The sequence below is a fragment of the Orbicella faveolata genome, unplaced genomic scaffold (genome assembly GCF_042242905.1).
Source record: "Orbicella faveolata isolate gen_17 unplaced genomic scaffold, um_ofav_v1 contig_34, whole genome shotgun sequence".
Classification (NCBI taxonomy): Eukaryota; Metazoa; Cnidaria; class Anthozoa; order Scleractinia; family Merulinidae; genus Orbicella; species Orbicella faveolata.
Window position 1 is genome coordinate 34,531,673 of NW_028301563.1, and position 13,708 is coordinate 34,545,380.

Here is a 13,708-nt window from a genome sequence, read left to right on the forward strand (position 1 = left end):
CACTGATATCTAACCGACTTAGCACACCGTAAGGCAAGCTTGCTATTATGACTGTTATTTTTGTTTTCTTTTTTTTTATGAAAATAAAACAAAAATAATACATTTATAAACGTGGGGTCTCCTGATAAAATGTCGGGATAATGCCGTCGCTGAGAGAATCTATTATAGCTTGGTTTGACTTTTTGAGAGAGATCTAGAGAGAGGGGGAGCATGGCAAGATGGACAGGAGCCGAGTTGCATTATGGGCTCTAATTAACATATTTTCCGCTAATTCATTTGTCAGCGGTTATTACTGTAATGTCATGAGTACCAACCTCAGAACGACACCGAACGTTTTGATGGCGGTGTTTTTACATGTGCTCTTGATCTCGGAAAAGCATGGCTTTCAAACGTGTAAAGATCTGCTAAACTGTAGGTTGTAAGCAAGTTTTGGACGGCCACGGCTGTATTAGCCACCGAGCAAACAGATGACAGAAAAGTTCTGCGGGCTTTGCCAGGCGAATGGCCTGAAAAGACAGCTTGTTCTATTCCAGTTGAATTTGGAAGAAGCGATTTTGTTGTGTGAAAACAAGGAGGTCTGTGCTGTATCTTTTTGCTTTTTATTTATTTCCGTTGTATTTTACAAAGTATCTGTAGCAAAATTTGGTGGCTGAGTTGTGCTTTTTGCTTTTTTGCTTTTTTGCAGTGCGTGTATCCTCTTGGAGTTACGGACAATGCCAACTTAATCGTGAGTCGCAAAGCTTCGGAGGTCAACTCGTTCTTAAACTTGAAGAGAAGAAGGAAGAAAAAGTCAAAACCAAGAGAAACAGAGGTAAGTTGTAATCTCAGACTCTGCCTTGTTTATGGTGAAACTTTGAGTTGCGTGTAGAATTCAGTAAATTCAGGAGATTTGAAACAGCTGAAAATATCTTGTCAAATTGTGGAGCCAGACTCCAACAGTTTACCACTTTACATTCTCTGCGACAAATGCCTTGTTTTCTTTTGTGCAGTCTAATGATTTTGAGAGGTTAGGCTTTGTGGAACTAGGAAAAGCTGTTTCTGCCCAAATCTGAGAGCAAGCTTTCTCGGTTTTGAAGTTTCCAGCACTTGTCAAAGTGTATAGGTTTTGAAGTTATTAACCAGATGGTCATGTTGTTAATTTCCTTGGTAACCAGCAAATTTTTTCTGAGGCTATTAGTTTGAAACCATTGTTCAGGTTGGAAAGTGCCTTTATTTTTTTCCTCCTCATGAAGATTGTTTTAGCAAAAACCACATGAAGAGTGCAGTGTAGTCTTCTTTTTTTTTTCATTTTGCAACTTTAATTACAAAGAGGGAGTGTGGTCAAAATTTGTTTTGCAATATTGCCACATTATCAAACTTACAAGGAAAAGAATACAAAAGAATCATTATTTGGGGGTTTTGTTCATTGAGGTGCATTACTAATCTAGAACCAAAGCAAATGGCATGATATGGTAACCAGCATGATGAGGTTGTTGCAAATACAAGCTTGAGCTCAAACAAACAGAAACACAAGCTCAACTACATGTATCAGCGATATTCACTCTAAAGCACGAGTGACATGATGTTGCTTGTGTTAAGATACAATGGGTTCTCAAGGTGCTTGAATTCTTGCCCTTCATCTGATGTTCATATTTTTTTTTTTTTAAAAATGATGCTTCTTGACATTTCAGGAACCTGAAAATGTTTCTCCAGAGTCCACATGTCCTGAGCATTTGCTGCAATGGCAGAATGTTGATTCACTTTGTTGGCTTCATTCTCTGCTGTCTCTAGTTGTCAACAATGCAACCTTGAACACTTATGTTAAAATACTTCCCCCAAATGTGGACTCAGTGTTAAGGACATTGACCAAATCCTTCAACAAGGCACAAGAGTTATTAACAAGAAACAGAGAACAGGCAGAGAAGGATTTATATGATGTGAGAGAGAAGGTGTGGAACTATTTAAAGCCCAAGATGAAGTGTGAACGTGGAGTGAATGACAGCCCAGTAATGGCATTGCCTCTTCTGTTACGGGAAAATAGCGTATTATCAGAAAAAATGCTTCAAGTTTATCAGTGGGAATTTAACTGTACTACCTGTGGGTATCATCAAATTAACAAGTAAGGTCAAAACCTAGTTTTCTTGGCTTATCCAGTTTTGTGTGAGTTATTTGTGAGTATTGTTTTAAACATCCTCCTTTCTGCCTCATACATTTTATGTTATAATTTTTTAGAGATTCTGGTTTTTAATCAAGTTAGCTTTCCAGTAGAGAGAAGAGAGAAGAACTTACCCAACGTAAGGATGGCAGCTACTAAAATTTAGAAGTCACACCTATAGGGGTGAAAAATGGAAATTTTAATGTCTCTCAGTCCACTTTTAACATCTCTTGACAACACTGCATAATCTTCAGACTTCATACTATTTTGTACCACATGTATATTGATCTGACTTAAGTCTATCATTTACTCTTAAGGAGGAAAAAGCACTTGGCAACTTTTCCAAATGTGACAGAAGACTTCAGTCTGCAGAATCTTGTATTTACACGACCATGCTATAAATGTGGAGTTCCTGAGCAGAGAAGTAGACTTTTATTTGACAGGTGTGTTCTGTTCTATCAATGTTATCCTGATGCTATGATGTTTGGTGCTTATGAAGATTGTTTACAGTTTAGACTGATCGTGAAATGTAGATTCAAGATAGGTCTTTTGTCATGTGAGGTTAGAGTTTTTAAGATATTTTTGAACCTCTCCTGAGGAACACCTCCTATTGGAAGACACTTCTATGCAGACACTCAGGATGTATCTTTATCCTTCTTTAGCAGACACCTTTTCTAATGGAGACACTTTTCAAGTCTCAAGAACACTCCATGCTGGAGGTTTCACTTTGTTTAAATATCAAGCATGTCAGTACTTTTGAGATTTAATTTAGAGTCCTTTCTTTTCCTCCACAGAATGCCTGATTGCATTTTCTTGCACTTTGAGCAAGGTTTGAATTTGGAAAGATTTCAAGAGCTTGATCTTGGTCATTATGTCATGACACAGTTCATCCAGTACAAAAGAAATCCTGACCACTTCATTTGCTGGACAAGAGACCCTGGAGGTACAAGAGTGTTGCATATTAAGTCCGTCTGTCACTCTAAAGCTCGAAATAATGTTAAAATTATCTACAGTACATGCAGTTTGACATAATCATCTTTATGGATGTCAGTGTACAAATGTTATCCGTGTAGCTAAGTGACTTGTAGTAAATAAGCAGTTGATTCTTGTGGGTTTTTCTTTTCATTATTTCAATGGTGTAGTTGGATGGTTTAGTTCTCTTACATGAGAATTGTTTGTTTTCAGGGTTCAAACATCGGGCACCAAATTATGTTCTACAAGGGACGTGATTATTTTTCTCAAATCTACAGAAAACCAAATTACACCAAGCAAATATGACTATAGGTTTGAATAGACAATATACCTCATCAGAAGATAGTGAAAATGCTTATCACGGTCGTCTTAATTTGCCTTCTGTCAAGGACTTACCTTTTCTTGGGGAGGCGAGTAGTAACTCTAGTATAGCTAATTTTATGCTTGCTGTTGTCATTGTGTTGTGTGCCCCTCCCCTCAGGAGTTAAAATGGTGATGAGAAACTGTAAGGAAAAACTGACGACAAAATGGTGCAGGGTGAACTAGCACCACGTGTAGAGGTAGGGGGTGTAGGAGGAGCAGAATTTTTGGAGTTGTTTGGTTGGTTTCTTGGTATATGAATAAACTTATCTTCCCACCTTAAAGTGCCACTGAAACGAAATTTTCGTACTCTCTTTTTTTATCCCAATCTATAGTTTCAAACGTGCTGAAAGTAATGGTGAACTTTATTTCTGCCATATCCCAACAGAAAGTGCTTTTTTTTAGATGTTGAAATCGACTTTTTGGAGCAAAACTGTGTCCGGGCTCTGGAACCGAGTTTAAGGACCTTGTGACGTCACTGGTTGTATTCACGCAAGAAGCGCTATAGATTCTCTCTTGTTTTCACTTGAGTTATTCAAGTTTATTCTTCATATTGTCGATACCTACTAGTTTTCTACCTTGTAATTTCTGTCCAGCCTTGACAGGAAATACACATCATAAACGTTGGAGGGTGCCAGAGAGTGTAGATTCACCAGAATAAATGCTACAGATTATAACAGCTCAGTATACTTTTCGAACATCTTGAGTACTCGATTGGAGATTTCGAAGACGAGTGTGGCAACTTTTATATCACGTCCTGAAGCCTAAACACGATATTTCGCCGTCTGTTTTCAGCCTGGTTCTGAAATTTGGATTCTCACGTTGATCTAAGGTCTATTAACAAGGTTCGAATATATCCTCGGCAACTTTACTGCATTAAAAGCCGTAAGCGCATCAGCCATCCGCACAATCACGAAGTTATTAACGGTCCACAAGCTTTGAGTCGAGTACTTCTTTGCACACTGAGGGCATCTTTTTATGATACTAATAAGTGAGAGTTCTTGTGGTAGACAAAATGTATCTTTGAAAATTGTGATCCGCAGCAGGGTTTGCTTTATCGCCGCATACGTATCAGGGTAAACAAAGCGGGAATTTCACTTCTCTTTTACACGTATCTCCCAATTGCAATATTTCACGGCCGATGGATTACTTTGAGTTCTTTAGCACATACTTATGTCTATGATCTTCATTTAATAATATCCAAGTTCAAAACAATTCGTTAAAACGTCACTAGTTTACACTCCTTTCGAAGGTTCATTAAACAGAATTTGAACTAATTTGCATATATGACCTTTCGCCGCTGACATTGTCACGCTTTCTCTCGTTTCCTGAAAACATACCTGTAGGGTCATGGCAGCTTAGTTTACCTTTAGAGTTTAAATTCGCTCCCTCATATAAAAGAAGAGGGTTTCTTAAATTGTTGCTGTTGTGATAACTTGCAGGATGTAGCAGATACAACTGGACTAAAGGTCACTGTGGCACAATCTCGTCCGCCGTGAAACTCACAAAGCGTCCGGTTTCCTCGAAAAGCAACTCGAAAACTCGAAGCGTTGTTGCTGCGATTCGTGCAGCAGCAGTCCGGATAATATTTTCAAAAGCCGCTTTCTCTTGTTTTCATGTCTTTTTTACTTTATGAGTGTAGATATTGTTTAATTGAGTGCTGGCATTTCACCAAGAGTCCCGATCATTTTGCGATCTAAGAACTCCCACTCGTTTGCTTCCTTACATAAAATATCCTGCAAATATCCAATTAAATAGACTGGAAAGCCCCAGGATCGACTCTCGACCTCTTCATGTCTAAGGCTGCTGTGATTATCTGCTTTACTAACAGCTCTGAGATGTCCTTAAGATGATTTTTGGGGGGCTTCGAACAGTAATCTCTTCTCCCATAATCACTCTAAATTTTCAGCGCAGCATGAGAGTAATACAACCAGTGACGTCACTAGGCTGTTTTGGCCGTGCCAAAATGGCCGGCAATTTTGGGCTTAACCAGCCAACTTCGAACGGCTGAAAAAGCAGTTTTCGCTTACCGCATGCGAAAAAAAAGTTTGCAGTGTTTCCAAGTAAGGTTGAAACTTTATTACTAAGCAAAAATCTCACATACAAAAATTTCGTTTCAGTGGCACTTTAAGCTAAATTTATTTTGCATCTCTTTTTCTCTTTTTATGCTTACAGGAAAAAGATGGATGGAACTGGATGACTTGAAATCACCAGAGTGTCATTGGAGTTCTTCACCACCTAACGTCCTGCCATCAGAAGTACATATTGCAGTGTGGGAGAAAGTTTTTACTGCGTCACTTCCTTTGCTTACTCCTGAACCAAACAAACCTAACAAAGCAGAACTCTCGATTGTTGAAGATGTGAAAGTGGCAAAAAATTATTTTACATCTCCGTTAAATATTGACTGTAACACAGCTGTTTCGTCATGTAAGGATGTCACGAGTCATGGACTTCTTTCACCACCCTTCAAATCCCCAGTGTTCTCACCTTTAAGAGGCAGAACATCCTCACTTGTTTTACCTCAGAAGACAAGAGCTGGGCAATTTGAACCATACGTTCCAAGGAAAAAGAGACTTGTCGGTCAAAGCTGTCCCAACTCACCTCTTTGTAATAATTCTGACATAGGTATGTCTCCTCTTCCAAGTCCTAAGTTTTCACAGTCATTCCTGACATGGCAGGACATCAAGGAACAGAGTAAGAAGATAGCTGTTGATGATTTGCAAAGTGATAGTGGTTATTCAAGTCCGGCATCTGTTAGTTCATGTGGTAGCTTACCCTCTGGCCAATCCATCCTTGGCACATCAGTTAGTGATCATGCAGACGACCTTCATGAACCTGAGGATAAAAATGCAAATGCTGGTGGGCAAACAGATCATTTGTGCAGGGGTCCGAGTCGTAATTGTAATGACTTGACAATGTCTTCCAGTGTCTGTTCATTGCAAAGAAAAAACACAGATTTGTTACACGAGGTTGATTCGCTTGACCTGGCAGATAAACTTGAACAGTTGTTACCAGACTGTTTACTGGAGAATCCACGAAGCTTAGTAAAACCTTGCACCACAAGTAATTTAATGGAAACAAAACTGGAAAATTTTGTTAAATTATCTGCTGAGCAAGACCAGTTCATTCTTGATATATTGGGAGTGTAACACAATTCTGTACATTTTTTTTTTTGTTTATACTGTATCAGTATCTAGAGTAGTACTTTTTTTTGTATTAATTAAAGATCAGCATTGAGCTGTTACCCTTTCATAACAGGTCTAAGTTGAAACTTAATATTGAGGCCAGTGTAGTAAGAGAGTGTACAGTGTTCATGAAATTTAGTCAGAGTTTTATCTTCTGGTAAAAGTGTCAATTTAGAGTTTACAAATAGCTTCAAAAGATAGATATTTTGGTCCATCTTCTTAGGAAACTCAGCTGAAATCGCATTTACATTGGAGATGCACTGGTGACTCGGTGTGCGAGAATCTACATTGTACACAATGAAATGCAACACAATATGTTTATGACCTTTTATCCCACTGACCCATTTGCGAAAATAATCACAAACCCAAAAACTTGGTCCTCATACCCCTTGTTGTCATCATTCTTATGCCAAACATTGTCTCTCATAATTAGGTTATAAATGTAGAAAACATGTATGAATCATTTCTGAATGAGCATGCATTAGCCCACAGATACACACAGTACACCGATAAATTTGCCAGCTCAAAATCAGAGAAAAAGTAAACCTTCCAGAAAATGTTCACTTGCCATGACATCTTAGCGAAACTTGTCTGAGGAAAGGCATCTGACAGGCCAACAAAACAACAACAGAGAGAAAAAAAAACTCGATAAAAAGCAAAAACCACTTATAAGGCCTGTCTCCTATTCAAACAAATTCTAATTTTGCTTTGTGTGCATGCCCCAAAAAAGTATTCAAAAATCGAAACATGCCTCAAAATGTATTGTTCCAGAAAAGATCCATACCCCTCCCATTTTGGTTTTTCTGGTCAAACTGCTCTTCTCCCCCATCCCCGTGAAAATTCCAGTTTGGTTCATATGTTCCTTTAAATCCCACAAGAAAGGTTAGAAATAGCTAAAAAAAGCATGTGCCATGTTAGATCACTGTTAGTTTCCTCAGTAGTCTAGGTTGAGCACAACCTCCCAATGTAGTTATCTTCCAGTTTAATATGTCCCATCAACAGATAAATGACTGGGTTTGAAATTCCACAAAAGAAAATTCAAAAATGGATTTCAAGTTTATTTGTTAGCTTGTAAATATGGACTAATGTGGTGTTACCACTACCTGGAAATAAAAACTAATGATTCTCAGCCTAACTGGTGTACTAATCAGTCTAATGGGAGTGCTACATGTGTAAATCAGCCTTACTGGAGGGTCATGCCAGCTACAAATAGTCACAAAACTGACAATCCCAAAGTCTAAGTTTATTGGTACTTATCACCCGTAGAAGTCCTGCTTAAATTTACCTTAAATTTATGGCTAGACATGTAGCTGAGAATTTACCATTGTAATACATCAAGTTGAATTTGCTCAAACAGGACTGTATTTCATCATTATTGTTTACAGTGTACTATTTACAGGCCATTAGTTGATTGATTGATTTTTTTAATCAATTAGTTTATCTTTCATCAAGATATTTATTACCCATTGGTTATGTGTTGTGATTGGTTGGTAGAATTTCATTTAACTTATTTGCACAATTTCTGCTTGTTCCACTTTGCAAGTGAACAGATTTACCTTTGCCCTCTCAAGAAAGGCTTTAAGTTTCAGACAATTTTTATTTACCTGTTCTACTTTTATTTATTGCATTTTAATACTACCTGACTGGCCCTGAACTGGTTTTATCTGATGTTGCAGATTTCTTGCCCATGTTCAGTCTGGCCTATTTACTCCTGCAGGGATTATGTCAATTTGCACTGGTAGAATATAAACTACTTAAAACACAGTTCCGGTTAACGCTAGCCCAGATTTATTTTTTTAATTTTACATTCGAATATTTCATTTGGGATTTTCTTCCAATGCTCAGCAGGCACCCTTGACATTCACACTTTGCTTATTGCATGCAAATTTGCGAGAGTAAATACAAATCGAAAACAGTTCAGGGTTCATACATACACCATGTCATTTAATAGCGTAATATATTGATAAAATATGATAAATTTTCACCCTTTCGATTTATCTCCAAGGTGGTTTATTAGCTGATTTTGGTATATGTCCGATACTTTGAGCTCTTGAACTCGTTCGTGAGGAAGAACGAGAACTTCGTGGAATCCTTGACCGTGAAGACATAGGGCGGCTAGTCGCGTCACACGAGTTGTCAAACATGAGCCTTGAATTACAATCGAACAATATCGGTCTGTCTCGTTTCTCCTCGCTTTCCTTAACCCATGGAGGGTTAAATTCACTTGGCGGTGGTGAATTTGAGCGTTTTGTCCTTCTGTTTCCAAACAACGACTCGTCAACATATACTGGTGAAAACTGCACAGGTTTGTAAGCTCGCACAGGACTGCTTCGTTGTGAATGTGAAGAAGCAGGAGGAGTTGATGAACCCGGGCAGTAAAACAACAGAGGTTTAGATGGTGTTTTGGTTTTAAGCTTTCCACCTTCAACCCATGGTGGTTCAAATGCAGGAACACGAACAGGTTCTCGCGCTTTGGTACGCTCTCCAAAGAGCGTTTCGTCGACCGTTGAATGGACGAATTTCATCCTCCCTACATTCGTTGATCGCATTCTTGTGAAACAACTTACTTCGCGTAGAAGTCCAGAGACATACGTATCACGCTGTTATTGGCACTTAGAAAAGGTGTTAGATCATACAGCTTGCATTTCTTACGGAAAATTGGTTTGTTTCTCTTCCAGTCACTCCTCAGCGTTGTCGTCTTTCCGATCGAGTCTTTTGTTTGTTTGTCTTGGTAACTTACGAATCGCGCGCGCAATACGTGCGTGCGCGACCCTCGCCCGCGGTTCCACTGTTGTTCCCAGAGCCACCCGGCTCGCAGGCGGCGATGCCTTGTGGCCTCGGTGGAGAAAGAGAAAAAAGTGGCTCTGGAAACACATGATTCTTGGACTTGGTAAAACCGATTAGCCCAATACCCCAATTGCTCGGCTGGCCGTTTTTTTTTGGCCCTACCTAGGTCCTCCTTCCCGCCGGATCGTTTCGCTCTTCAACGCTCGCGCGTGTGACTCAACGGTGGGCCTGCTAAGGAACGGGTTCTCAGAATGATTTTTTTCCCTCAACATCGAGACAAATCTGCAAATCACATGGAATCACTTGTTTGCTTTGTAAGCACCCATTAGAAATTAATTTCATCATTAACGATCTCAAGTGACTTATTCTAGTGTAAGTTGAAAGAAAGACTTCAGAATTACAGATTTTCCTGATCCATAAGTTATTTTTTCATTCAATTACTTTGTTCTTAACGTGAAAAACTGCAATATTTCAGGTCGATTTGTATGTACGTCAGATAATTACTTCATTTTAAGAGCTTTATTTATAATACTTTGTTTATTCATTCTATCTATTTAAAGACAAAGAATCAGGTACAGAATGGATTCAACCCTCGGCTCTTAACATCGTCCTGCTATGGTTAATTAAGGCCTCCAAAAATAAACTTTTTCACTTAAATTAGGTACTTGCTATTTCTATCCCAATGCTCCACTCACAGGAGCGAAGAGGGTTAGTGAGTGAGCTATTTGAATGACAAGAGGCGGCACGAATTCATCAGTTAATTTCAGCCCGTCCACCAGCCGTTCAAGGTTCCTTTTTGTGGATTGGTTGATTCCCATTTCGTCTAGCCACCGCACAGACCTCAAAAGGCTTGCACTCAAGCAAGATTCCATACTCACTGTCATCCTCGTCAGGCAGTATCGCACCAGGTGGACTCTCAAATTGAAATCCGTACAGCAATCGCGCAGCGTACAAGAAAACTGTTCTCCTGGCAAAAGACTCTCCCGGACACGAGCGCTTTCCCGATGAAAATGGCATAATACCCTCCAAACGCAGTCGACCTTGTTCGTCCAAGAACCGCTCTGGCCGAAAGCAAAATGGATCTTCCCAACGATCAGAATCGTGATGAATGGCCCAGAGATTGATGAAGACCGTCGTATCCCGCGGGATCAGGAAACCAGCAAGGGACGTTTCTCGCGTGGTTGAGTGAGGAGCCGCCAATGGAGTTTCACTGACAACACGCATGACTTCACCAATGAATGCATCCAAATATGGTAAGTTGCGTTTGTCAGATAACTGTGGCAGTCGGTTCGTATTGCCGATGACATCATCTAGCTGACTGTGGAGCCTGGCCTGTACATCCGGGTATTTGATGGCGTAAAATATCAACCAGATGATCACAACGGACGGAGTTTCAGTGCCAGGAAAGAAAACGTCAGAGGCGCTACAATTGTAGAGAAACAACAGCTAGTGTCAGAAAGGTTGTCAAGAGAAAATGAGATCTCATAGTTTCGTATCTTTGTACTTAAAAGACAGAGCTGCCTGTCGGAAGCCTCCAAACGACTGACATTTTGCAGAAAGGGGATCACAAGTATTGAATTCCATATGGAGTGAAAATATTACCACAAACAGGAAAAATCTGTGGAGAGTCCATTTGATGATCTAAACTAACAGCACGCACCATCACAAAACAGTTCAAATTCCTTGTAATTTTGGGAAGAGTGATTAGGATAATATTTGCAATGCTGTAATAACTTGTAATGTGCGGTAACTGTGAAATAGAGGTTGAAAAAACAAATAAAGTTCCTAGATGATGCGAAAGTCTCGGGAACGGAGCAACTTTTCGCCGACATGTTATAAGAGGATTTCATGACTTTAAGACAAATTCGAGCAATGATGTTCTCCAGGCGAACAAATATAGCCTTGATTTATGACCGGCGAGAGGACTCTGCCAAGGCAACTTACTGCATCAGTTTTTTTTAATTAAAAAGATGCTTGGGCAATTTAACTGTTGTCCACAAATTAGACCTGCTGACAAATTATAACAAATTATTTGCTAACATGATATAGGCATGTTCTCGCACCTTGATATTAGATGTTCCTCTGTGAGTAAGCCGCCACTGTTTTCTCGGAAACCCTTCAACATGGCATCAATTAGATCTCTCATGTTATCACTCTGAAATGTCGACACGTGTTCTTCAAACTTCCTCTTGAAAATTTCATCCCGAACTTCCCCTGCACGTCTCGCTTTCTTAATTGCCTCAAATGGAAAGTACTTCAAAATTGGGAATGTGTCGATGAGATTAGCTGCTGCGATGGATTTGGCAAGGATTTGACCAGCCTTTATGAGCGCGTCTACTTCCCAATCATCGAGTTTGTTTTCATGTCCAAAAACCAGAGACGACTGACAGTTACCACAAGACCTGAAAACGAGATCCTGCGGGCAAAATGGGTTTCCTTTAGTAGAATGAAATTTATCACACAACTCGTTCACATGTGAAGCAACATTTGCCTTGTCTTCAGCTAAGCGCAAAGCTGTTAAAACTATTTTGTGCTGTGTTCTCCATCTCTGGGAGAATGTTTGAAAAGCGAGGTCAGTAGAGTTTCGTCCAAAGATACTCCCGAAGAAATGATGAGGTCGACCAGCAAAATCCTCTGCCTTTGCCACAAGTGCCTCTCTCGCGATGTCATAGCTGTTAATAACAATCACTTTTCTGCTTCCCATTTGGATCCGAAATAACTTGCCGTACTTTTTTGTCATGTTTGCAAGATCACGATAAGGCTGTTTGAATCCAACTGATAGCAGATTTCCAAGTACAGGTAATGGAAATGGACCCGGAGGAAGATTTCTATTCTCCCAAAGAGTGCTCACGACATACACAGTTAAAACAAAGAGTAACGAGGCAATGACTTCAATAATCATTGTTTCGAGCACTCTGAGTCATTCACTTGGGCTTAAAAGTTATCAAGCAAGATACCTGAGAAGGAGCATCTGTTTACACTTCAGGATGAAAGTGGAAGCCTTTATAGATTGCGGAGTCATGTGCATGCGTTGCGGAACTTTAGCATGTTTATTGTCAACTCGCTAATCCGAAGCTCAGTTTCAGTTTCGTTTGTTGAGGAAATATGAGGTCAAAGATGGGTAGATAGTAGCTGATATTGTTCAAATTCCTTTTTTGGCTGTTTCTGGAGCGAGACCAATATCCAGCCATCCTCCGGAATTGAGCGGTCCGTGTTCGAGCCCTGGCCGGGGGACATTGTGTTGTGTTCTTGGGCAAGACACTTTACTCTCATAGTACCTCTCTACACCCAGGTGTATAAATGCCGGGGTACCAGCGGACTAAATGCTGGGGGTAGCCCTGTGATGGACCAGCATCTCACCAAGGGGGGAGTAGAAATACTCCTAGTTGCTTCATGCTACAAAAACCGGAATAAGCTCTAGTATGCAGACTTAACCCTGAGCGAACTTACCTTGAGCGAACAAGTTTAGTCAATAAATGATTCATTTTTTTAACACAAGGAGCCCCATATTCTTGCTGGATACAGGGGATAATCCCAAACGGTTAGAGAATCACAGAGCAAGATAGTTGATCTTGTCCGCTCGCGGAGCCAGCAATACCAGGGCGGAAAAAGGCAGATTATAAGGGCCCCGACCACACGTTTAATTTTGACTCGTCATGTCGTCACGAGAATGTTTGACTGTAGTGAGTTCCTTGAATTATGAGTGTATCGAGAGTGTAGGTTTGTCTGTACGTCAGTGGACACGTGACGTAAAGATGATCAAGTGTTGAAAATCTTGGTATTTCTAAAGTTCCCGAATGAATTGTAGCTAGTCGAGCCAATTTCGTGTTCTTCGCGATTTTATTCCTGTACAAGTATTCAAGTTATTCCGGTATAAAGTAGCAAGCAAAATAAAAACACGGAGCTTCGAGACGCTCCTGAAGTGACGTCACTCGTCGCCAATCATTCGTCACGCGGTTAACTCTTTTGGGCGTAACCGAGGCGAGAAATTTTAAAGAAAAAGCGTCGGAATCCAATTTGTTTTGTTAGAGTACTTTTTGCTCATGGATGTTATGTAACATCCATGAGCTTAGGAGGCAGTCGGATGGCGCTCACTCACTCACTCACTCACTCACTCACTCACTCACTCACTCGATTCTAATTAATTTATTCATTAAACCTGGATCAAACAATTTTCTCCTACCTCCCCTGCTAAGTATTATTTTTGTCCAAGAGTGTTCAGTCGTCTTGGGGAAGGTTCTTTGACGAGGGGGGACTAGAGAGGCGTACA

At 40.0% G+C, this 13,708-nt stretch overlaps 2 protein-coding genes across 2 annotated transcripts; one reads left to right on the forward strand and one right to left on the reverse strand.

Moving 5' to 3' along the window:
• Positions 1-288: 288 nt before the first annotated feature.
• LOC110060869 (SUMO-specific isopeptidase USPL1-like) lies at positions 289-6,721 on the forward strand. Its single transcript, XM_020767678.2, has 6 exons — positions 289-575; positions 686-811; positions 1,671-2,098; positions 2,452-2,577; positions 2,929-3,077; positions 5,642-6,721. Exons 1-6 carry the CDS (start codon positions 468-470, stop codon positions 6,613-6,615), a joined length of 1,911 nt encoding a protein of 636 aa, XP_020623337.1. The 5' UTR covers positions 289-467; the 3' UTR covers positions 6,616-6,721.
• Positions 6,722-8,416: 1,695 nt separating this feature from the next.
• LOC110060870 (cytochrome P450 1A1-like) lies at positions 8,417-13,689 on the reverse strand. Its single transcript, XM_020767679.2, has 2 exons — positions 11,502-13,689; positions 8,417-10,861 (listed from the first exon to the last, which is right to left on the reverse strand). The coding sequence occupies exons 1-2, from the start codon at positions 12,338-12,340 to the stop codon at positions 10,222-10,224; spliced, it is 1,479 nt and encodes a 492-aa protein (XP_020623338.2). The 5' UTR covers positions 12,341-13,689; the 3' UTR covers positions 8,417-10,221.
• Positions 13,690-13,708: the final 19 nt, after the last annotated feature.